At 39.9% G+C, this 22,010-nt stretch overlaps 1 protein-coding gene across 2 annotated transcripts; it reads right to left on the bottom strand.

The window, feature by feature from the left end:
* Positions 1–3,329: 3,329 nt before the first annotated feature.
* On the bottom strand, positions 3,330–21,790 carry NUDT4 (nudix hydrolase 4). Of its 2 annotated transcripts, none has more exons than XM_012557782.2 (5): positions 21,338–21,790; positions 8,543–8,653; positions 7,309–7,353; positions 4,775–4,862; positions 3,330–3,709 (listed from the first exon to the last, which is right to left on the bottom strand). In XM_012557782.2, the coding sequence occupies exons 1-5, from the start codon at positions 21,434–21,436 to the stop codon at positions 3,507–3,509; spliced, it is 546 nt and encodes a 181-aa protein (XP_012413236.1). In that variant the 5' UTR covers positions 21,437–21,790; the 3' UTR covers positions 3,330–3,506. The 2 variants fall into 2 exon arrangements, with proteins under 2 accessions (XP_012413236.1, XP_004384259.1); XM_004384202.2 differs by having other exon boundaries at positions 4,775–4,859; positions 21,338–21,786.
* Between the last annotated feature and the right edge of the window lie 220 nt (positions 21,791–22,010).

The following is a 22,010-nucleotide window of genomic DNA, read 5'->3' as shown; positions in this document are numbered from 1 at the left end:
TATACACACAATGGGATACTACTCAGCCAGTAGAATACGGTCTTGATACGTCCTATAATATGGAGCTTTAAGACATTATGCTGAGTGAAATAAGTCAATCACAAAAGGACAAATATTGTATGACCTCACTTACATTAAAAAAACAAAGGCAAATGTACAGAGACCAAAGTTTATTAGTGGTTACCAAGGGCAGGAGGGAGGGGAAACTGGGGAAGGGTGGGTATTGCTTACAGAGTACTGAGTTTCAGTTTATGGTGATGGAAAAATCACATTAAGGGCAGGGTTGCACAGCTGATTAAGTGCTGTTAATAAGCTGTACAAGAGTACCTGCTGAGGCTGCTTATGTATAACCACATACCTCATGGAATTTGGTTCTGTGGTTTGGAGGTTTAGGGTCATGGTTTCATGCGCTATCCCAGTTAATTGGCCTAATAACATGTCTAGTGCTTATGTTCTACCTCCTAGTTCACTGCATAGTGCCTGGGGTCTTAAAAGCTTGCAAGGGCCATCCAGGACACAATAATGGGTCTCTAGTCACCTGGAGCAACAGAGGATGAAGAACCATCAGGAATCAGAAGGAAATGTAATGTGTAGCTAATTCCCTCCATGAACAACTGCCTCCTCTGCCATGAGACCAGAAGAACTGGATGGTGCCCAGCTACCATTACTGAACATTTTGGTCAAAGATTCTACAGAATACTGATCAAAAGGGGTAAAATGTAGAATAGAACTCCAAATTCTCATGGACTCCAGACTTTCTGGAGCCATGGTGGCTGGATGAACCCCTGAACCTACTGCTCTGGGATAATCTGTTTTGCTGTGCATATAATTATGTTTAAAAACAAAACAAAGACAATTTATTTCCATGTTTATTCGATGTTTCCAAATATAAAAAAAGGTCAAGATTCTTACACCAATTATCTCAAATGAGACCATGCAAAGCAATTCAAAATGTATACAACAATCATTTCCCCCCTTCAGTCTTACTGCTTTATACAATGGTGTTATCAACAAAATTGAATGGCATGTGTCTGCTTGAAAAATGTCACCTGTTTACAAAACATGCTGGACAGTTTCTATTTCCTGTCTGTTAAGTCTAATTTACAATAACGGATTTGTTTTTTACTTGGGAGGCACGTGGGACTGAATAATTTAGCTGCCCAATTTTATTCAACTACTACACGAAAAGCACAAATGATAGTCCCAACACTCTGCAAACTTTGGAGATTGAAATAGTAGACACTGTTTGGCTTCTGTAGTAGACTCAACTGTTTAGCCTGAATACTTGTTGGCTTTTTCTCTTATGAGAAATAAATCTCCTTAGGGCCTTTCCTATAATTTTGCTGATTGGGTTCTAGAAGAGTAGTGAAGAACTGCCCCCCCCCCCATGTGAAATTTAAAGTGTGATAACTGTAAAGTATTCTGTTGCATTATACAACTAGAAGACCTGGGCATCTTGCTAGTGGCACAGACTGAAAGACAGTTGTTTGCGAAATAGCACTGAAGAAAATCCTGACTGAGTGGCACTACTTAGTCCAAATGTTTCTGACCAAAGAAAATTATACAACAATATTTATAGGCTAACTTTTAAGAGATGGTTGACATCAATACTGTACATATTTTACATGTCAAATACATAGTTCAAGAGTTTATAAAATAAGATCATGCATTATTACCTTTAAGAATATCATGTACAAGATAACCCCCCCACCCCAAGTATTTGTGACAGCATTTCAGGCGGAAGCAATCCTCTATACAAAAACAATCCAGTTTCTCTGCTGTGAAAGTATATAATTTAAAGAAATTTAAGAGATTACTAAGGAAAAAATCTTAGTCCATTGAAAATTCATAGAAAGCATCAATTTGTGGGATTTAAAATGTTTCCTTTTTAAAAAACACCCAGAATACATAACTTCTGTACAAAGAAAAATATAAAAATTCTGGATGATCCTATTTCATCACACTACATAATTTAGGATGAAATTATGTCATTGGTTAGTAGTTATTTTCTACTTTACTCATTCCTTTGACAGCATTAATTTGTGAACTAAAGTTTATGTTTAGTTTCGCTGCATTTATGGCACAAGATCTCATTTTCAAAACTGGCACCGATTTTCCTTAAGTGTAACAGCACTATTTTCAGCAGCAATTATATTTTTAAAAGGTTAATTGGTAGAACAGAATGTTTTAACTATATTTTCTACTTTATACTTACCAGTTATTTACAAAAGGCTTAATTAAGTCTACATATAGAACCATCTTTCACTCTTCCACACTCATAGCTTAACCAAAAGATTTCTTCCACCTCATTTCTGACCTGGCTGGGGAAGTGTGGGAGTTTGAGAAAGGTACTCATCTGTTTTACATGGGATTCTTGATTTTAAGAGAGTATAAAGGCAATTATAAGACAAAATAATTCAGGGTATGTTACACTGCCCCAAAAGTTAGTTATATGATAAACAATTATCTATCGACAACCTATGAAAGATGAGACACTGTAAGGGTGCCTTAATGATATCAGTCTGTTAACAGCTGAACTGCAAGAAAGCCATTTTTATTCAACTGTGTTGTGATGGCCACTGACTGGCCATTTAAGGTTCAACTCAATCCTGTGCTTACTGGTAAACAGGGAAGTTTACCTGAAGAGGTGCCACTAAATTTAAAAGCTGAAAATACGTTTTAAAAGCAATTTACGTTGAAGGAAATTTAGTTCTAAGGTATTCTGTACAAAGAGATTATTGATAAAGGGAGTTGGCAATTGAACATAAAAATTCCATGAATATAGTCTTCATGATACGATGTATTTACTATGTGCATTTTGCTAACAATACTTCCCTAAAAATAACCAACTCCACAGGGTTGTACTTTGGGTGAAACTGCTTTTGGGTTGTAGGGGAAATAGCCATCAGGTAGCTAGGGACATAATACCAATTGTGAAATTGAGACAAATGAGTTGACAAATCCCTGAAAAGAGCAAATTAAATCTTTTGTCAAAATAATTATTGGACAATACAAAAGTCTGTATCTGGAATTTATAAATTAAAATTATCCTGTGAAAACAAATTTTGGGATGGATGTAAAATTTCTTTTAATACCAAGAATTATCATTTTTACCAGTTCTCACCACAGAAGGATTTGTTTAATATGTTAATAATGAGAAAGCAATTTATGGGGGAAATATACCCACTAGTAAGCCGACCTGACAAACCACAGACTGACGTCAAATGGACAAAAACTGAAAAAACACCGTGGAAAAAACAACCAAAATAACATGTGGGGGAGGGGGCACAGTTAAGGCATTTAAAAAAAAAAAACCCACATGGCTTTGGCTTATTAAAATATTTTATACTTTTTTTTTTTTTTTTAATAAAAGAAGATTTGAAAGCATCTGAAAAACATGCAAAGTGTTTGAAAACCCTGCATAGCAAATTCAGACGCTTGCCAAGGAAAACAAAGCCTCTCTCCCCATGAGAATGCACAGGGTGGTAGACGTCTCCAGGTTCTCTCTATCTTATACCAGATGGCAACCCAGAGGTCTGTGCAGCAGATACAAACAAGGCGTTATTGTCTGGGAGGGAAGGGACAGCGGAATTTCCATTGGTTGGGGAACAGCCCAGCTTTAGTTTTTCCAGATACTCTGCATGTACAGGTTTATGACACTGGAGAACTTTGATGGCATCTTCTACTTTGAACCACTCTCTCTTCCTTCCTAGAAAATAGTACGACATTAGTAACTATGCACCAAAGTTAATTTTAAAAAGGTGTCACCTATTAACAGTACACCTGTCCCCCACAAAATGACTTTATTTTTTTATTTAGAAATGGCTTAGACATCTTATGATAGTCCTATTCCTACATGTAAACAGGTAGACAGGGTCAGGTACTTAATTAACTTTCACTGGGAGGGGAAAGAAAACATTTGAACATCAATAATTTCAGGAACTAATTGTGTAGAACATTGCCAGGTATTACTGGAAAACATAAAGTGCTATTATTCCATGTAACAAGTAAAAGGTCAGGAAGAAGTGACATCTGAATGAGAATCGAGTCATGAGAGAAGAAAACAGAATTGCCAAAACCTTAGGGATTACTAGGTAGAGTATTTGGCACTGTGAGTCCTTGAAAAGAGTCCATAGCTATACCTGCGGGTAGATAATAGTCAACAGTTTAGGAAAACAAGAGGTGTTTCTGACTAAAAGACAAGAGCTTCAGGCAGTTTGCTTTAATATCACTGTCTCACTACATCAGGAACAGTTAGTAAGTATGAATCTGGGTGGAGGGAACACCAAACATGCGGCTTAGGAATAAGTAGGGGAAAGGATAGACACCATAATGCCTTAGGTATACTACCGTGCTAGGAGCTGTACAAGATCCTTCAATTAACGAGCATGTATATAAAATCTTGAAATCTAGTTATTTAAAAAACAAAACAAAAAACAGTACACTGACTGATCTCAAGGAGTTCCTAATAATGAAATACCCATAATTCTCCAACCAAAACCCACATGATTAAGCAGTCCGAGCTACTTAAACACCAAGAGACTTTACAGCAGTGGTACTTCAGACAGCCCATCACAGCTCTAAGTACAGGACATGTAAATAGGAACTACATGTTGGGGAAGAATTTTGAAGATCATTTGAATGTGGAAACACATATTGATCTTCCTTTCTCCAAAAGAAAGGTAACCAAAAATAATTTAAGATGCACACTGTGATGCAGGTATATAGTATTTGAATTAAGAGAATTCAGGTAGCAAAATGAAAGGAAACTTACCTATGTTAACAGAATCTTCCCAATCTTCTAATATTTCTGTGACTGTAAGAACATAAACATATGTTCTGTGCTTTCGGTCTTGGTTCTGCTTGAATATAAAAAGAAAAGCATTTTAACCTACAGGAGCTAGCATGTACACATTTTCAAGGGGAAATCATCAGTGTGCCTTACTGCTCATTAGCATAGTGTACTTGCCAACACTGCGGCACAGAAGTGAGCTTATCCAAGACAAAACGTTTAAAAGTTAAAAAGACAGGAGACTAGAATTGGGGCTTCCTCACTACCTAATGGTGAAATTCGCTCCCAATACTAAACTCCTAGCACTCTGATTTCTGTTCATTTGACAAGTTATTTTCATAAAGAAAATCTTAGGATCTGAATGGAATCTACATTAAAGGAAAAACTGCATTTCTGCAGTTTCATCCTAGGTTGTATCCTCTGGGGCTAATCCTGGCAGCCTTACCATGCTACAGAAAACTGCTTCCTTCAGGGCCTCTGTAGGGCAAACAGCTTGTTTCTTTAGAATATTCCTCTTAGAGATTCATCAAGATGCACAAAAAACACAGCTCTACGAACATCTTAGACTGGGAGTATTAGATCACCTAGGGATTAATGATGGTTTAAAAGGTACTGATTCAATTGGTCTGGGATGAGGTCTAAGTATCGGTATTTTTAAAGCTCCCCTTGTATAGCAAGGGTTTAAAATACCTGGGTTATTCCATTTCTGGAATATTATCTTTTTTGTTCTATATGCTACAAACTCAGTTTTCACCCATTCAAAATTGTCCCCTCATCTTGTCTACAAGTTCAAAATTGCCTTAAGATGAAGGGAGCCATATTTACCCCTATATAAAATTTAGCCTTGTTTGCTGTAATCTAAGACTTCAGACACAACATATTTTCCTTGTTTTTAAGAACCAGTTGTCTGATCTCTGTGCCTAGCAAATGAATACATTTATTATGCTATATTCACAAATTCACTGGTGAATGGCAAGACAATTCTAATTTTCCCTCACATTTTCTAAAGGGAAAGATACACTGATATTTCCTGTTCAGAGTCTATGAATTTAAATATTGTTTGTCAAGCAGTTCATACTACTACCTTACCTGTGTTACACAAACTTTATTTATAATTTGCGATGTTTTCTTCAAAAACCTTGTCAGCATATTGACAAAATATGCTGCTATTTGTTCCGTGGCTATTCTGGATCGCAGAAAACCCTCAACATGTTTTTCAGTTTAACCAGAAGATGGTGCTATTTAACTGGGTAAGCAAGTGCTGAATTCTGGAAATGGATGAATATTACCTGAAGGAACTATTACTCCCAATGGTTATTCTGGTGGGAATCATCAATTCTACCAAGTTCCGTAGAAATCGCGATTTTTTCTTCTGAATCACCGTAAAAAGATTTAAAAATAAAAATTTATATGATTCTACCAGAAGGACTGACCCATTAAACCTGCTGCCATCAAGTCGATTTTGACTCATACTGACCCCATATGATAGACTAGAACTGCCCCACAGGGTTTTCTAGCTTGGAATCTTAATGGGAGCAGATCACTGAGACACTGAGTAGGTTCAAGCTGCTGACTTTCCAGTCAGCGGCCGAGCGCTTTAACCACTGTGCCACCAGGGCTCCTTAGGAGAACTGAGCTAACCCTTAAACAGTATCTTGGAAAAAAAGGAAAAAGAAACCAGTAAAAATCATGTTTCTGGTATGTTGTGTATCTAGGTCTGAATCTTGGATGAAAATATATTTGAAAATAGCTTGGGTCTCACGACCTTACTTCATTTTTTCCCTATCTTCCATAGAATACCTATCACTTCCAATTCCCTCCCTACAAATTCCACTCTGCCCTCAGTAGTAAGGGGTTACATGGAACAGAATTCTATTATGTTGGTATCTACTCCACGTACGTCAGTTTTGTATCTTCAGTCCTTGTAATGATAAAGTCATTATGTCCATTTGTCTGGTGTTATATGCTGAAGGGAATGGGTACTTTTTTTTCCAGACAGTATCCATAACAGACCTAAGACCTTTAGGTGATGCTACATGTATCGTAGAGCCCTGGTGGCACAGTGGGTGAGAGGTACGACTGCTAATCAAAAGGTCAGCTGTTCGAATCCACCAGCCGCTCCTTGGAAACCCTATGGGGCAGTTTTACTCTGTCCTATAAGGTAGCTATAAGTTGGAATTGACTCGATGGCAACAGGTTTGATTTTTAAAGGTATTGTACTTCCTAAAGTATATATATATATACCTAAACAGTATACAGCGAACTAAGAGATAAATCTTTCTATATTTGCTCCACTGAATAGTCATACAGCAGTAATGACTACCATTATGATGTTGTATAAAATTGTATACAATTGATGGTGTATGAAGAAGTTAAGTAGCTTTTACTTACCTCCCTCCTAATCCTTATGACTTACTTGCCTACTGATAATCAGGCTGCTGCCATATTACCTGGGTGGCTTGGAAGGTATCATTAACTCTGTTATCAGAAAGTTGAGGATTACTTTGGTAACTCACCTCAAATATGCCCAGGAGTCTGCCTAATTTTCCTTTGACTCCAGCCTATTAAAAAAGTAATAAAATGCAAAGTTTTACCTTTCATAATAACCAAAGTTTATATTCTGGCTATTTAGATTTTTGAATCTAAATACAATAGTCCCACCCTACCAAGCCACTATCTTCTTGCTTTTGTGAAGTTTTTTAGCAGCGCCAAGATTCACAATGTGTGGTTTGCCATAACACATGGCTTAATTTGTTCCCCATGTTAACTTCCCATTGATCAGATATGTCATTTATTTTATAAGAAATGGCAAGGACTGATAGAAATTAGACTTTCTACCAACTTAGGACAAAATTCATGAATGAAAACCGACCTTTCTGTATGAATAGTCTCTTCCCTTTTTCCCCCTTCTTAAAGGCTTGTCTTTCTCCTTTTACCATGGCTCAGGAGGTGCAACTCTTTCTACATGCTACCCTTCTACTGCAAAATCCTCATTACTCACACCTAGCACTGTAATAGATGGACTGGAACTTCACTGTGCTCCCTGCTCACATCCACACTACAGACTAATAGACTGCTATATGCTGCTTCCTCTACTTAGTGTTCTTCCCTCAGGAAGGCACTCATTCTTCAAGACCCTTTGGAACCTTTCCTAGTATACACCACAGTCACTTCCCACTTATACCATAACCACTATTCCGTAACTTCTGATGGCACTTAATGTATGGTCTGTTTGCCTATGCATAAAAGCACGTTCTATCCATTACTTACCAACTACAAGAAGACAAGCAGGCCATGTATGCTTTTATGCACATGTCTGCACCACATTTTAATTAACTTTAAGACAAAACAGGGAAAATAAAAGCAATGTACTTCTGATTCACTTGAATAAGAATCAATTATATACAATTCATGTTTCTGAGCATTCTTGCTCAGTGTAATACTAATCTTTCTCTGGAGTAAGGCCATCATGTTATGCAATTCCAGGGACCTTCCACATTAAATTTTAGCCCATTTTACAAGGTAGAAAAAAATATCTGTTTAGGAAAAATGCTAGCTATAGTTACATGCTTAAAAACATCACATCAGACAAAACAAAAGCACCCATGTGACCTGCCCATCTTCTTGCCATCTCCTCAATGTTATGTAGCAAAATGCCTTGTTTGTAAACATCAAACAGAAGACTTTCCTATAAAAATGCCAAAATACAGTTTGTGTAAAGGGGAACAAACAAACTACTATTCATCTTACCTCTTCATAAACCTCCCTCACGGCAGCACCGCCAGGCTCCTCCTCTGGCTCCATTCCGCCTCCTGGGACAATCCACTGGTCTGGATACCGACTGCTACTCACTAGCAGTACCTGCAAGAAGACCCACTATTACAACACTTTTCTCTGGCTTAGCTATGGCTGTCCAGCCTGAACTGAGAAGCGCTTTAGGGGTATAAACAACACTCATAAACTCAATCTCATACTTTGCAAGATTGTAAATCTATTCTAGATTAATCTGTGCGTGTGTGTGTGTGTGTGTGTTTTAATTATTAGGGGCACACATTACACCATAAAAGAAGAGATTGATAGCCTTCGTAAGCACTGTCATTCTGAAATTAGAATTCAGTAACAGCATGATCCCATTACTAAATCATTCCTAGTGAACTCATTTAAACTACCCGATTCAATTTAATAAAACTCTCCAATTCTTGGATACTAAGAAAGGATGAAAGCAGAGACTTGGTTTAATACCCCTAGATTGTATGCACTATAGTCTGTGGTCACATCAGTTACACTTAATTTACAGAATCTTTCATTAACTATTCTTTGTGACCATAGGCAAGCCACCCTCTCCAAGCCAGTTCCCTCACCTCTAAAATGGTAAGAATACTTAGAAAATAACAGATGTTATGGAATAAGGAGCAAGGAAATGCTTGGTAAAGCTAATGCTTGGTACAGAGAGAGTGCTTGTTATAATCACACTTATGATTAGGTGGAAAGTGGGTGCTTTCATATTCCAAACCTATGTAAATAAGCAAAAGCCACTCAGTCTGATAACAGGCAGCTGTAATTTATGATCTAGAACAAGGGCTGGCAAACTGTGACCCGCCACCTGTTTTTGTACAGCCTGTGAGCAAAGATTGATTTTTACATTTCTCAATTTTATGAAATTCAAATTAGTGTCCATAAATACAATTTTATTAGAATATAGTCGCACTCCAAATACTATATAAATATAAGTCCACTATTACAAGAACTCAAGAAAAGGTTTAAACACAGAAGAAAACATTCTTTAATGGTTACGGGGGTGGGGAGGGAGGGTGAGGGTTATTCACTAAGTAGATAGTAGATAAGTATCATCTTAGTTGAAGGGAAGGACAGCACACACTACAGGGGAAGTCAGCACAACTGGATTAAACCAAAGCTAAGAAGTTTCTTGAATACAATCAAATACTTTGAGAGACAGAGTAGCAGGGATGTGGGGTCTGGGAACCATGCTTTCAGGGGACATCTAGGTCAACTGGCATAACAAAGCTTATTAAGAAAATGTTTTACATCCTACTTTGGTGAGTGGCGTCCGCTGTCTTAAAAGCTTGCAAGCGGCCATCTAAGATGCATCAATTGGTCCCAACCACTTGGAGTAAAGGAGAATGAAGAACACCAAAGACACAAGGAAAGTATTAGCCCGAAAGACAGAATGGGCCACATAAACCAGAGACTTCATCAGCCTGAGACCAGAAGAACTAGATGGTGCCCGGCTACCACCAATGAATGTCCTGACAGGGAACACAACAGAGGGTCCCTGATAGAACAGTAGAAGGATGGGGTGCAGAACTCAAATTCTAGTAAGAAGACCAGACTTAATGGTCTGAGACTGAAGGCGCCCTGGAAAGCATGGCCCCTGGACTCTCTATCAGCCCAGAACTAAAACAATTTCCAAAGCCAACTCTTCAGACAGGGATTGGACTGGACTGTGGGACATAAAGTGATACTTGTGAAGAGTATGCCTTAAGTCAGGTAGATACAAGAGCCCAAAGGGGCAGCTTCTGTCCAGAGGTGAGACGGGAAGGCAGAGAGAGTTAGGAGCTGGTTGAATGGTCATGGGGAATCGGCGCAGAAAAGAGGAGTGTGCTATCACAGAATGGGGTGAGCAATTAGGTATCATAACAACGTATGTAAAAAAAAAATTTTGTATGGGAGACTAACTTGAAATGTAAACTTCATTTAATTACAACAATAAAAAAAAAAAAGAATATAGTCACACTTATTCATCTACTGACTGTCCACAGCTGCTTTTGTGCTACAATGCAGAACTGAGTAGTTGTGACAGAGACCACATGGCCTACAAAGCATAAAATACTTAGCTGGCCCTTTACAGGAAAAGTCAAGCTTAATACTGTTCTACGACAGTATTAAGCTTGAAATGTACAAGCCTTTTTTAAAAAAAAAACTATATGTATCATAGAGAAATATTCTAGAGATTAACTAATCTCTTGAAATAGGTATTATATATGCATCTTATAAATGAAAATTTGTGGGCTAAGTTAGGTTGAAATTTACCAAGTTAAAAAACAGGCTATGATAAATAAACGAATGATGTTTAGGAAGGTAGCAGGTGCCTTAACCAACTTAGGCAAAAATGTTAGCAAAATTATCTTAGTATATTGCCTTCAAGGAAACTTAAACAGTTCTCACCAGAAAACACATCAAGTTTAGAACAAAGTTTTAGTCCCCAGTGTGGGCACCGATTTTCTTCAACACGCGTGCCAGCAGTTCTATCTGCCCAGCTCCCTCTCCACTGCCAGAGAGCAGTGGCTGGCTCTTACAAGTTCACTGCCAGCACAGGATTCCCCTCCTACTTGAGTCGGCTGCTAGGATCTCAACCTTGCCCTACTAGAAAGTTCCAGGCTAACAGATCAGCAATTCCCACCTTTCCCCAAATCCCACCCCCCAAAACTTTGAGTTGGAATATAAGGAAATAACTAAACCAGTTGCCATCGACTCGATTCAGATTCACGGCAATCCCATGTGTGTCAGAGTAGAACTGCACTCCAGAGGGTTTCCAATGGCTGATTTTTCAGAAGTAGATCCCCAGGCCTTTCTTCTGAGGTGCCTCTGGGTAGACTTGTACCTCCAACCTTTTCGTTAGCAGCTGTGCGCTTTAACCATTTGCACCACCCAGGGACTCCAGGGAACTACCAACCCAGGCATGTAACCGGTTGCTGTCAAGTCAATTCTGACTCATAGCAACCCTATAGGACAGGGTAGAATGGCCCCATATGGTTTCCAAGGAGCAGCTGATGGATTCGAACTGCCGACCTTTTGGTTAGAAGCTGAGCTCTTTAACCACTATGCCACCAGGGCTCCTCCCGGCATGTAACCCTGTCAATCTGATAGGAAAGCAGCACATGTTTGCCTACAGACACACTATCACCTCACAGCAGAGATCAATTAGTGCTTAACTGGTCTGAGCACTGCTTTCGTCATTCTTTATCTGGATGGGACTCTTCCGCTTCCACCACCATTATTTTTTCAAGTGAATAACTGGCAGGACGGTGGCAAATCCAGAGAAAGCACTGTAAATCAACACAAAGTTAACAAAACCTTAGCCAAAATACTGATGACTGTCTTTGAGGGTACCAAACCAAAAACAAAAAAAACAAAAAAAACCCCAAACCCACTGCTGTCAAGCTGATTCCAACTCACAGTGACCCTACAGGACAGAGTAGAACTGCCCCATAAGGTTAGCAGCTGAGCTGTTATTGAGGGTACCATCAAGTCCATATATAGTGATTTTGGTAAAACAGAATGTAAGACAGCCTTAGATTCAAGGTTTCTTAAGTATCAGCAAAAAGGACTTAAGTACCAAAATTAGAAACTAAAGAGCCACAGTAAGTAAATCTAACAAGTATCGAAGATATAGCTTTGAACTTGAATCTGTGCAGAAGATTATAACCATAGCGTGTTCCATTCCTTGATGCACAAAATTATAGGCTAATAAGCTACCTTTCAGTGCCCTAGTTTCCTTATCTGTAAAAATTAAGTATCCTCATAAGACTATTGAGTGTCAATGAGTAGTAAATGTAAACGCGTTCAACCCTGGCCTAAGCACTCACTCTTGGCCCTTACTAGCTCTTCCGCTCTCCCAACCAATGGAGTTGTATCAGCTTAATTAAGAAATTAGGCTTGTTCCTAAATTATGCCAGTTGTACTTGTTTTATAACTACTGAGATTTAATGGATGAAATAATGGCAGAACAGTGTGTATCAAAAAGACTAACCTGAAAGTTCTGTAAAGATTCATTAAAGGTGGATTATTAAAACTGCTATCAAATTAAGTATGGATAAGACTACTGTAAAAGACTGGAAAAAAAGAAAAAACTCAGAAAGATTCTGCAAGCACCTCTAAGTTCAATTTTACTTTAAACAACTGCCAATCAGATTTCACCTTTGTATTTTATTCAAAAGAGGCTTACCAATGGTTTATGGTTTATTCAAAAGTCTTGACCCTGTATCGACTAGCAAATGAACGTTTAAGTTTTTTAGTTTAAACGAAAATGTGTAAGGTACAAAAACATTATATCTCATGTCAAGGGAAGAAGAGCAATGGCAACTACTGGTCCTTTTTCAGGTCACTAGGTGTGGGATAAGGATAATCTGGTTTCTATGGACTAGATTAAATTCTTAATATACAATTCTATGATTTCTAAGCAATTTCCTTGATTACCTGGATAATGGGACAGGATGGGTGCAGGTGGCTAGCCACAGGAAAAGTACATCCTCATTTAGTAAACAAGGAGTTTCAAAACTATCTACATTCAAAATATTTGCATCCAGAAAAAATGAAATTCAAAGTGTCATGTATCTAGTTCAATGACTATTCCATTCTCAACTGCCCAAGGTAATCTTTAAAAGCTAAATTACATAAGGTTAATAATGCTGAAAAACCTGTTAGTATAGATTGTGTCTACTTTTCTGAACACTTAAGCTTCAGATTTAAAACCAAACGTTTATCTACAGACATTATTAATATATGACAAAGCTTTTCTTCAAGAAGTCAGTGACATGGAACTCCTGCAGGGTTCAACATCTCCCTTTCATAACTACTTTTTAGAAAGTCTAACGACATACCTATAACCCACTGCTGTTGAGTCGACTCTGACTCACAGCAACCTTATAGAACAGAGTAGAACTGCCCCGTAGGGTTTCCAAGGCTGTAATCTCTACCAAAGCAGATTGCCATATCTTTTTCCCAAAGAGCGGCTGGTGGGTTTAAACCACCAACCTTTCAGTTAGCAGCCAAGTGCTTAAACCACTGCGCCACTAGGGCTCCTTCTAATGACAGTAGATCTATATAAATTTTGGACAATAATACACTTTATCATGCAAAAAAATAAATAAATTCGATCAAACCACTAACTTCAATGGTATCTTTCAAAAAAGATGATCAACTTCAATGAGTAATATCTGTGGTATAAAAATGAGTGGCATCTAAACTACTAGCTTAAGAAAGGAGACTTGATAATATCCATCCTTTGGTCAGAGTAGACTTGAAAACCAGATTGTTTCATTCAGCACCTGTCTACTCATCTCAAGTGACAGACCTGCAGATTGAATTGAGCTCACATATGCCCTTCATATGCCAATAATCCCACAAATTGTCCTGGCCCTGCTACTTTTGGACTTTTCACGCTTTTTGAGGCTCTGGAGCTGCAATGTCTAATACAGTAGCCACTAGTACCATGCAGCTAAATTTAAGATTAAGTAAAATTAAAAATTCAGTTCCTCAGTCTACTAGTCACATTCAAGTGGTCAACAGCCAAATGTGGGTACATATTGGACAAGACTGACCTAGAGAATCTTAAACACACACCCCTGTTCAGACTAGGTAAAACATTTAACTGGATTACCAGTTTAAAGCTCTTTCCAAAGGAAAATCAGAATCATGAAAATAGGCTAGCAGGAAGTATCACGTACATGACATTCTAACTAAATCCATTCACTTTTGTCTTAGTCTCTAGACAGACAGGGGATAGTCTAATGCCTGTCAAACTTAAACTGTAATTTAGCATAAACTTTTCAGCTTAAGGAGAAGCATTTTAGAGAAAGAGGTTGTTGGATTTTGTTCCATATTTACAAATTTTGTAATATTGAACAAGGAACTATACAGGATGAAAAGATGAACATAGGTCTTAGGCCTTTCCCTCAAAGAGCTTACATTCTTAGAGGTGGGGTGGAAGAATAGAGAAAATCACATAGGCTCAATATTTGTGGCTAAAAAACAGCAAGAAAATATAGATCTATACAAATCTACACAGACAATAAAACCAAATCCAAAACTCACTGCCATCAAGTCAATTCCAACTCATAGCAACCCTACAGGACAGAGCAGAACTGCCCCATTGGGTTTCCAAGGAGCAGCTAGTGGATTTGAACTGCTGACTTTTTGATTAGCAGCAGCCAAGTTCTTAACCACTGTGCCACCAGGGCTTCCATACAGACACTAAGTCTATATAAATTTTGAGCAAGTGATTTAGCCTAATCCAAGACATTCCCAAAAGATTAAATTTGATCAAACCATTAGCCTCAATGGTATCTTTTCAAAAACAATTATCAATTTAAATGAGTAATCAATATCTGTAGTATAGAAATGATTGGCATCTAAACTACTAGCTTAAGAAAGGAGACTTGATAATATCCATCCTTTGGTGAGGATACAGACTTGAAAACCAGACTGTTTCATTAGTTATTTGCCTACTCATCTCAAGTAGTTTATTCGGGAGTTCAAATGAGTGCAAGGTCGCGCTGGGGTGAGGGGGTGATTAAGAAAGAGCAAGAACCAGTGGATAGACGACTAGAGAATAAACACAAGTCTGCAAGGGAGGGAGAAATGTATTATATAGCATGAGCAGAGAGAAAGGCAATTAAAACAGGCCCCACCTCCCCATATTGGGATAAAAATGAGTTAACAGGTTTTCACTCGATGCCAGCTAGTGGGACAGCAAGGCAACCCAGCACAATTCATTGTAAGGGTTTTTTTTTGGTGAAGTCATTTACTAAATAAACACCAATAACAGCATTTTTCTTGCACTTAAATCTATTTCAGATAATGGGCAGCCTGCTCCTAAATCCCTCCTACAAACACTGGAAGAAATCTCAATATACAGAACCACCTCACAAAGTATTATTATTCAATACTCCCCCCAAAATACTTACAGCCATCTAAATATTTCTGCAACATCTCCAATCTATTAGGCCTATAATGTAGTCAGCATGCTAATCAATGCTTTAGAAATATTAGCGAAAAATAATATTACTGAAGCAACAGATGGGTTATAAAAGCTTATTCAATAAATGAAACAACAGCAGACAAATCTATACATGATCATTCACAAGTTTTAAGTTCCTTTACAACTGCTTTTCTGAATATCAGTTTTTATATTTTGTGTATTCATCAAGAAGACAATCTGTTCCATTAATAACAAGATGACACAGATAAAAGCAGACATTCAACTTTTCAGATAAGCTAGGGTTAAGACCAAAGGAAAGATTTATAAAAAGGAGGCTACTCATCACACCAGGTTGCAGAATCAGCCTTAATCACATTCAAACCCCAAAGCCAAGGGTGGTAGAGTAGTGAAAAGTGAGAACATTTCTTCTACTGATTCAACCTGACAGCCTTCACATAAGCATTCCCTCAACCTAGACTATCAGACCTTACTCCCTTCTCCATATACTGGACAATTACCCAAATAAAACACCACTCACCTGGCATTGCTGAAAAGTGATTTCTCACCTTGTTTTCCTCCTAGATTGCTAGATACCTGTTTTAAGCACTTGGAAGAGAAGTATTTCGTAGCTTTAAAGAGCAATGTGCAATAATAGCTGTCAACTCGGAAGCAAACCCTGCTGAATGAGTTTAGCTGGATAAAAGCTTGTCTGAATTTAGAACAATCTATAGGTATAGACTACACCCTGTCTCATCCACTGAGTCCTCTTTAATGGGACGTAAATAGCATGTAAACAAAAAAAAAATGCTGTTCGTGTTCTAAGTAATGCAGTCATGCCTCCAGAGGCCGGTGGTACATGGGATCGTTAATCTCCTATACCAAATGGCCCCAAATTACCATTTGCGTTCTGACTTTCTCCCTTACAAGTCACAGCCTGGACTCTGGGAACAATTAGTCACTAGAGATTGCCACTACTGTTCCAGAAAAAAAATCAAAGTTATCCAAATAACCCATCAAGTGATTCCTAAATCTAAGCATGAAGAGACTGACTTTACGAATCTTAGCTATTGAAGAAGCTTTTTTTTTTTTTTTGGCTTGTCCCTTCTTCATAATATCATGAACCAGGATATCACGACTGGTTAAAACTACTAGCTAACCTACCTCTACTATAGTTAACTATGTGCTTCATAGAAATTTAGCCAAAACTAGGCTAGGAGCATATTAGGAATACCCACTAGGTACAAACAGACATTTTAAAAGGTTATGAAATACACTAACCAGCTCCTGCTGCTATTACTAAGCAAATTAGCACTATTAAACTACAAAGGCACAATGATACAAGAGAATTAGAAGCAACAGGTCATTCTACGACAATGTGTTTAACACAAATGAGATTATATGCGATTCGAAGAAGTATGCCAATAATGGTAAACTGAATTGATGAGGAGTTTTTCCCCAGCATGTTAATGTTTTGACGTGATAGAGTAAGCGTTTTCACAATTAGAGAAAGCCTCGACAGTACATCAAGATTAAGAAAAAAAAACAAAACACATGCTAAGTTCTATAGAAGTGCCTTCCCCTGAAGAAAGTGGCTGGTTTAGTAGAGTAAAGAAGCCCTTCACTTTCCATAGATTAAAGCATTTGGGAAAGCTGTAGTGCAGATGAAGAGCTTGATAACATTTCCCTGTGTTTAAAATAGGCTATCTTTGGGAAGTATTTAATTTCGATGAAAGTGGTCTCGATGAGAAGTAAATATCATCAAGAACGTAAATATTTACATAAGTATGAACCGCAGGGTATAATATTGGGGGGGGGGGACAAAACCCCAAAACCCCAAACCCACTGCTTTCAAGTTGATTCCAACTCATAGCGACCCTATAGGACATAGTAAAACTGCACCATAGGGTTTCCAAGGAGCAGCTGGTGGATTTGAACTGCTGATCTTTTTGGTTAGCAGCAGAGCACTTAACCACTGTGCCACCAGGGTTCCATAATATTGAAAAGGGTTGATTTAACTGCATTAATATTTATTAGGATTATTGTTTATTAGAACTCTGGTTTTGAGACTCTACTTTCTCCACCATTAGTTTTAGTGCATTATTTTGTAGAACTCAAGACTTTTCAGGAATATACATTCCGCATTATAGTAGGCCATCTGTAGAAGATGCAGCCCCTAGCTCAGGGAGCTTAAAAGCTAATTAGAACAAGTCCAATGGAAGAGTAGTGGTCAATATCTCTATCAATATCAATATCATTATCAATATCTCTACCTCTCTCTTGCAATTGTGTCTGGATACCACCCAGAATCAAGTCATCTCTACCTCTCCACTTAGCAGTCTATCCCATTCTGCTCCTAGATAAGGCGTAAGCTTGAATATATCCAAAACCTAAATGTTCCTTATTCTAAACTAAGAGTTCTTTTCTTGCCTATCAACAACTTCTAAGCCCTACATTTGAGGTACTATTTTTCAATTTCTTCTGTACTACCCTAAGCTGCCACCCAACTAGACTACAGTTTACAACCAAAATCCCAAGCGACTCCCTGGTCTGGCTCTATCTGGAATGCCTGATCCCTCCTTTCTGTCTCATTGAAATCCTACTCCAAGTGACTCACCTTGGATCTTAACCCCAGAGCACCTGCACACTTTTACCTTATACTTTATTTCCCTTTGTATCACTCATTTGTGTAATCTCTCACTACAGAATATGCTCCTTAGGGGCTGACAATTTTCATTGCATCCTTTTCGATCAGCTGCTAATCTAAAGGTTGATGGTCTGAACCTACCCAGAGGCCTGGTGAACTGCTTCCGTAAGACTAAAGCCAAGAAAACCCTATGGAGCAGTTCTACTCTCACATGGGGTTGCCAAGAGTTGGAATCGACTCCAGAGCAATGGGCTTTGTTTAAACTATCACATACTCAAGTATGTCCAACGGAGTCTGTTTTTGGTTACCTGTTTGCAAAGGTATTGTCATCTTTCACAGCAAAAGCACGCTACCTCAGCTACTCTGTGGTACAATTGTTTATGGGCTTGTCTGGAAGCCTAACTGCCACAAAAGGATGGCTTCTCACAGAAATAAGTAGTTGGGGAGGCAATGTAAGCAAGTGAAACTACGATTTTGAAACAAAGGCTCAAAAAGATCTGCCAGCTTCTGTGACCTTGGGGCAAATTACTTCTGCCACTCAATTTCTTCCTATACAACTGGTAACACACCTCATAGGACAAAAAAGATAAAAATGGTAATATATAAAACCACCCCTCCACAAAAAGGGTAGATTGCTGTTAGAATAACCTTCTTTCCTAGAGTGAATCCTTAAGTTAAGGGCTTACTTTGAATTCCTTCAGTACGGGGAGAGCAAGATTGGAGCAGTGCAGAGCTTTTAGGGGGTCAAAGAACAATCACCCCTCTGTTTCATTTTACATTCTATAAACAATCCATTTTAAAAATTAAACATACACTTGAATCCCTCAACCAGGATCTAAGTGTTCTTAACCCAGTAGGGGGAAAACATTTGTCACCTATTAGGGAGGTAGGTTCAAGCTGTTTCCATACCCTATATTTGGAAGGTGAGTAATGTAATATCGACAGAATGGAAACAAATTCTTAGCAAAACAGTAAGTTAACTAACAGTGTTTATTCTGTAATTGCCCTGTAAATAGAGATGGCTCATTTATCCACAGCCTCAACTATACACACCACAGAAATGAAGATTCTCAAGAGCTAAACGAGAGCTGCTCCTTACTTCATTTTATCTAATAGCACTATCTCTTGACTGGACTGGAGGCTAGGCATCTATTATTTTATTAGAATAGCAACAATGTTCAAGCACAAAAGGAATGCATTTATCTGCTAAGGTAACTTCTGGAGCTTTCCTTAGACTGTGTTTTACCATCTGCACAATATAGAGCATTTGAATTTCCTCCCATCCCCCGTATTTTTCCCTGGGGACTTTTGTTTTTACGAAACCTGAATTCCAATTTTAAGTTATTTCAAACTCATCACTTTCAGAAAAGCTCCCAAGCTTAGCCTTGCAAAATCTTGCTCCCTCAACAAATAGTGAGCACCCAGTGGATACAGGCTGGGCCCGGTGCCAAGAGTCCAGTATGAGTCTGAACTGGGCCCTGAATCCTGGCTCTATCACTACTAGTTGTGTCATTTGGGCACAGTACTTATTCTCTGGCCTATAAAATGAGAGTAACCAGCACTACCTCACAGTGTTAGGAGGATTAGATGTAACAAAACACAAAGGTATTCCAACAATGTCTAGCCCATTGCAGGCACTCAACAAAGAATGATTATACAATGGTTAAGTCAGACAAGATACCTGACCTATCTTGACCACTTGTGGCTATTATATTCTTTTATATTCATAATTTGCTTTGCCCTATTTTGATCCCTCCCTCAAGGACCTTCTAATCTTTTTTTTTTTTTTTTTTTTTTAATTGAGGGCATTTAAGGCTTGTTGACTTTGTTACTTTGTAAATATTAAAAACTTTTCCCCTTCTAGGTTCTAGCTCTCCCAAGTAGGTAGATGCCAAGCAAAGACACAGACCAAGTTTCTCTGGAAACACCTTCCGAATTTACCTTCAACATTTAAAGGCCCAGACTGAGCGTCAACCACCACCGAAGGGCTTGGTTTCATTTCAAAAAATAAAGTTTTGAAGAGCACCATTTCAAAGTCCTTGATTTCTCAAGGGCACGAAACCACTATAGAGTGTACACTATGTCATACACGCCTCTAACTACAGGGATTAGCAATAAGGAAGCCATTAAATTCCCATCTCCAGCCTGGTATTTTATTGGCTATAGTTGATTATGGAAGCTGAACCCTGAATGTTAATTTCTCCCCTAATCATTTTAGGGGGTGGCATGCTAAATGATTTTGATCAGCTATCAATTGATCATTATTATCCTAAGCAAATTTAAAACACTGAGCCATTTTTATATTAAATAACTGTAAATGAAATAAGTAAAAACCGCTCTCCAGGGAAACCTCAAGGGCCTCACTTTCAATCCAACACAGGTAAATTATAGAAGCTGGACCTGCTTGCCCTTAGATTAAGAAAGACTTCTCCTTTCCAGTGGTCAAGACAAACAGCAAAGAAGCCTTGATAAATTTGCCGAGTCCTAGAAACTGCTGTCTGAAAATGTCAACTTTGCTCGTCTTTAGTCCATCTTCTACCTTTTGGGGTTATTCTACATTTTTCACTAGCCATCTTTTTACAGTCAGAAAACTTTAAACGAGGGGATCCCGTTTTCTTATTAAGGATAATTGTGCCAAGTGCTTGTGAGCTAATGAGTCCGGTTAAATGTGCAACTGCCGAAACTAGTCCGAGTGTGTTTTTATTTGAAAGCACGCGGACTGTTTAGTATTCTATAAAAATGCCTAGATTTAACCCGCAACCGTAAATTGCTGTAACATGGAAGGGAAACAAGAGAGGCGGAAGGGCTAGGGCTACAACATTCAGGCCATTTCTATCCCCCTCTGCTAGCACTCGAGGTTTATCTGGCTTTACGCTCAATTCGCACGTAAGATGGTGACTCCCGCTAGGCGCAGGCTACACTGCCTGGGACCGGCCCGGGACCAGGAGGCGTCTCGGCCTACCGCCCTCCCGACGGCCCAGATGGAGAAGGCTGGGCTGGGCGAGTCCTTTTGTCTCTACTCTATCAACCCAGAGAAAGAAAGGAAGGAGGGAGGAGGGAAGAAAATTCCTCCCAGCCCTGCAGCCAGACGGAGGGTCGGGCGAGGAGGCGAGGAGGCGAGGAGCCAGCCCGGCCTCCCCGGCGCCCAGCGGCAGGCAGGGTGCGCACCGGCCGCCCTCACCTCGTCCTCCTGCTCGCTCCGGAAGCATAGGCACGCCGCCCGTTTCTTGAAGCCCTCGCGGTCATAGGTCCGCGTCTGGTTCGGCTTGAACTTCATCATAGAGGCGGGCTCCTGCTGCTGCTGCTGCTCTGGCCGCCGCCGAGGGGGCCTGGACACCGCCACGCCGCCGAGGAGTGCGGGCGAGGGCGAGCTGGGGCGCAGGGGCGCCGGGCGGCGAAGGGCGACGCTGGACGCGGCGAGGCCGATCAGTCTGGGGGCCGGCGACCGCTCTGACGCGGTGCAGGCCACAAGCGCGGGTCACTGGAGCCCGGGTGCCGCGGTGGAAGCGCCGCCTCTGCCCGGGCGTCCGCTGCTCTCCATGGAGCCGGCTGCCGCCGCCACAGCCAGGGAAGAGCTAGGCTCGAGCCACGCGGAGGCAGTCGCAAGCAACCACGCCGACTGGGCAGCAGCGCCGCGCCAGCCGAGCGCCGCCCCCTCCGCCCGCATTTAAACGGAGCTCGAGCCACCCGCCCCGCCCCCTGCACAGCGCCCTGCGCACCGCCCTGCGCGTGCCCCCGCGCTTGCGCGCCGAGACCGTCGCGGCGGGGGAGGGGCGGCGGGGGGAGGGCCGCGCGCTCCGGGTCGCGCGCTCCAAGCGCGAGTTCCGCTGGGGCTGAGGCGAGTTGGCGCCCAG

The sequence above is a fragment of the Trichechus manatus genome, unplaced genomic scaffold (genome assembly GCF_000243295.1).
Source record: "Trichechus manatus latirostris isolate Lorelei unplaced genomic scaffold, TriManLat1.0 scaffold00119, whole genome shotgun sequence".
Classification (NCBI taxonomy): Eukaryota; Metazoa; Chordata; class Mammalia; order Sirenia; family Trichechidae; genus Trichechus; species Trichechus manatus.
This window is presented reverse-complemented; position numbering and strand designations above follow the sequence as displayed.

Coding starts and splice junctions, on each gene's coding strand:
- NUDT4 (XM_012557782.2), bottom strand. CDS start 21,436: ATGATGAAGTTCAAGCCGAACCAGACGCGGACCTATGACCGCGAGGGC. Junction 7,354..8,542: donor TGAGGGAGGTTTATGAAGAG/GTAAGATGAATA, acceptor CTTTTTTAATAG/GCTGGAGTCAAAGGAAAATT. Junction 4,863..7,308: donor GACTCCTGGGCATATTTGAG/GTGAGTTACCAA, acceptor TTTATATTCAAG/CAGAACCAAGACCGAAAGCA.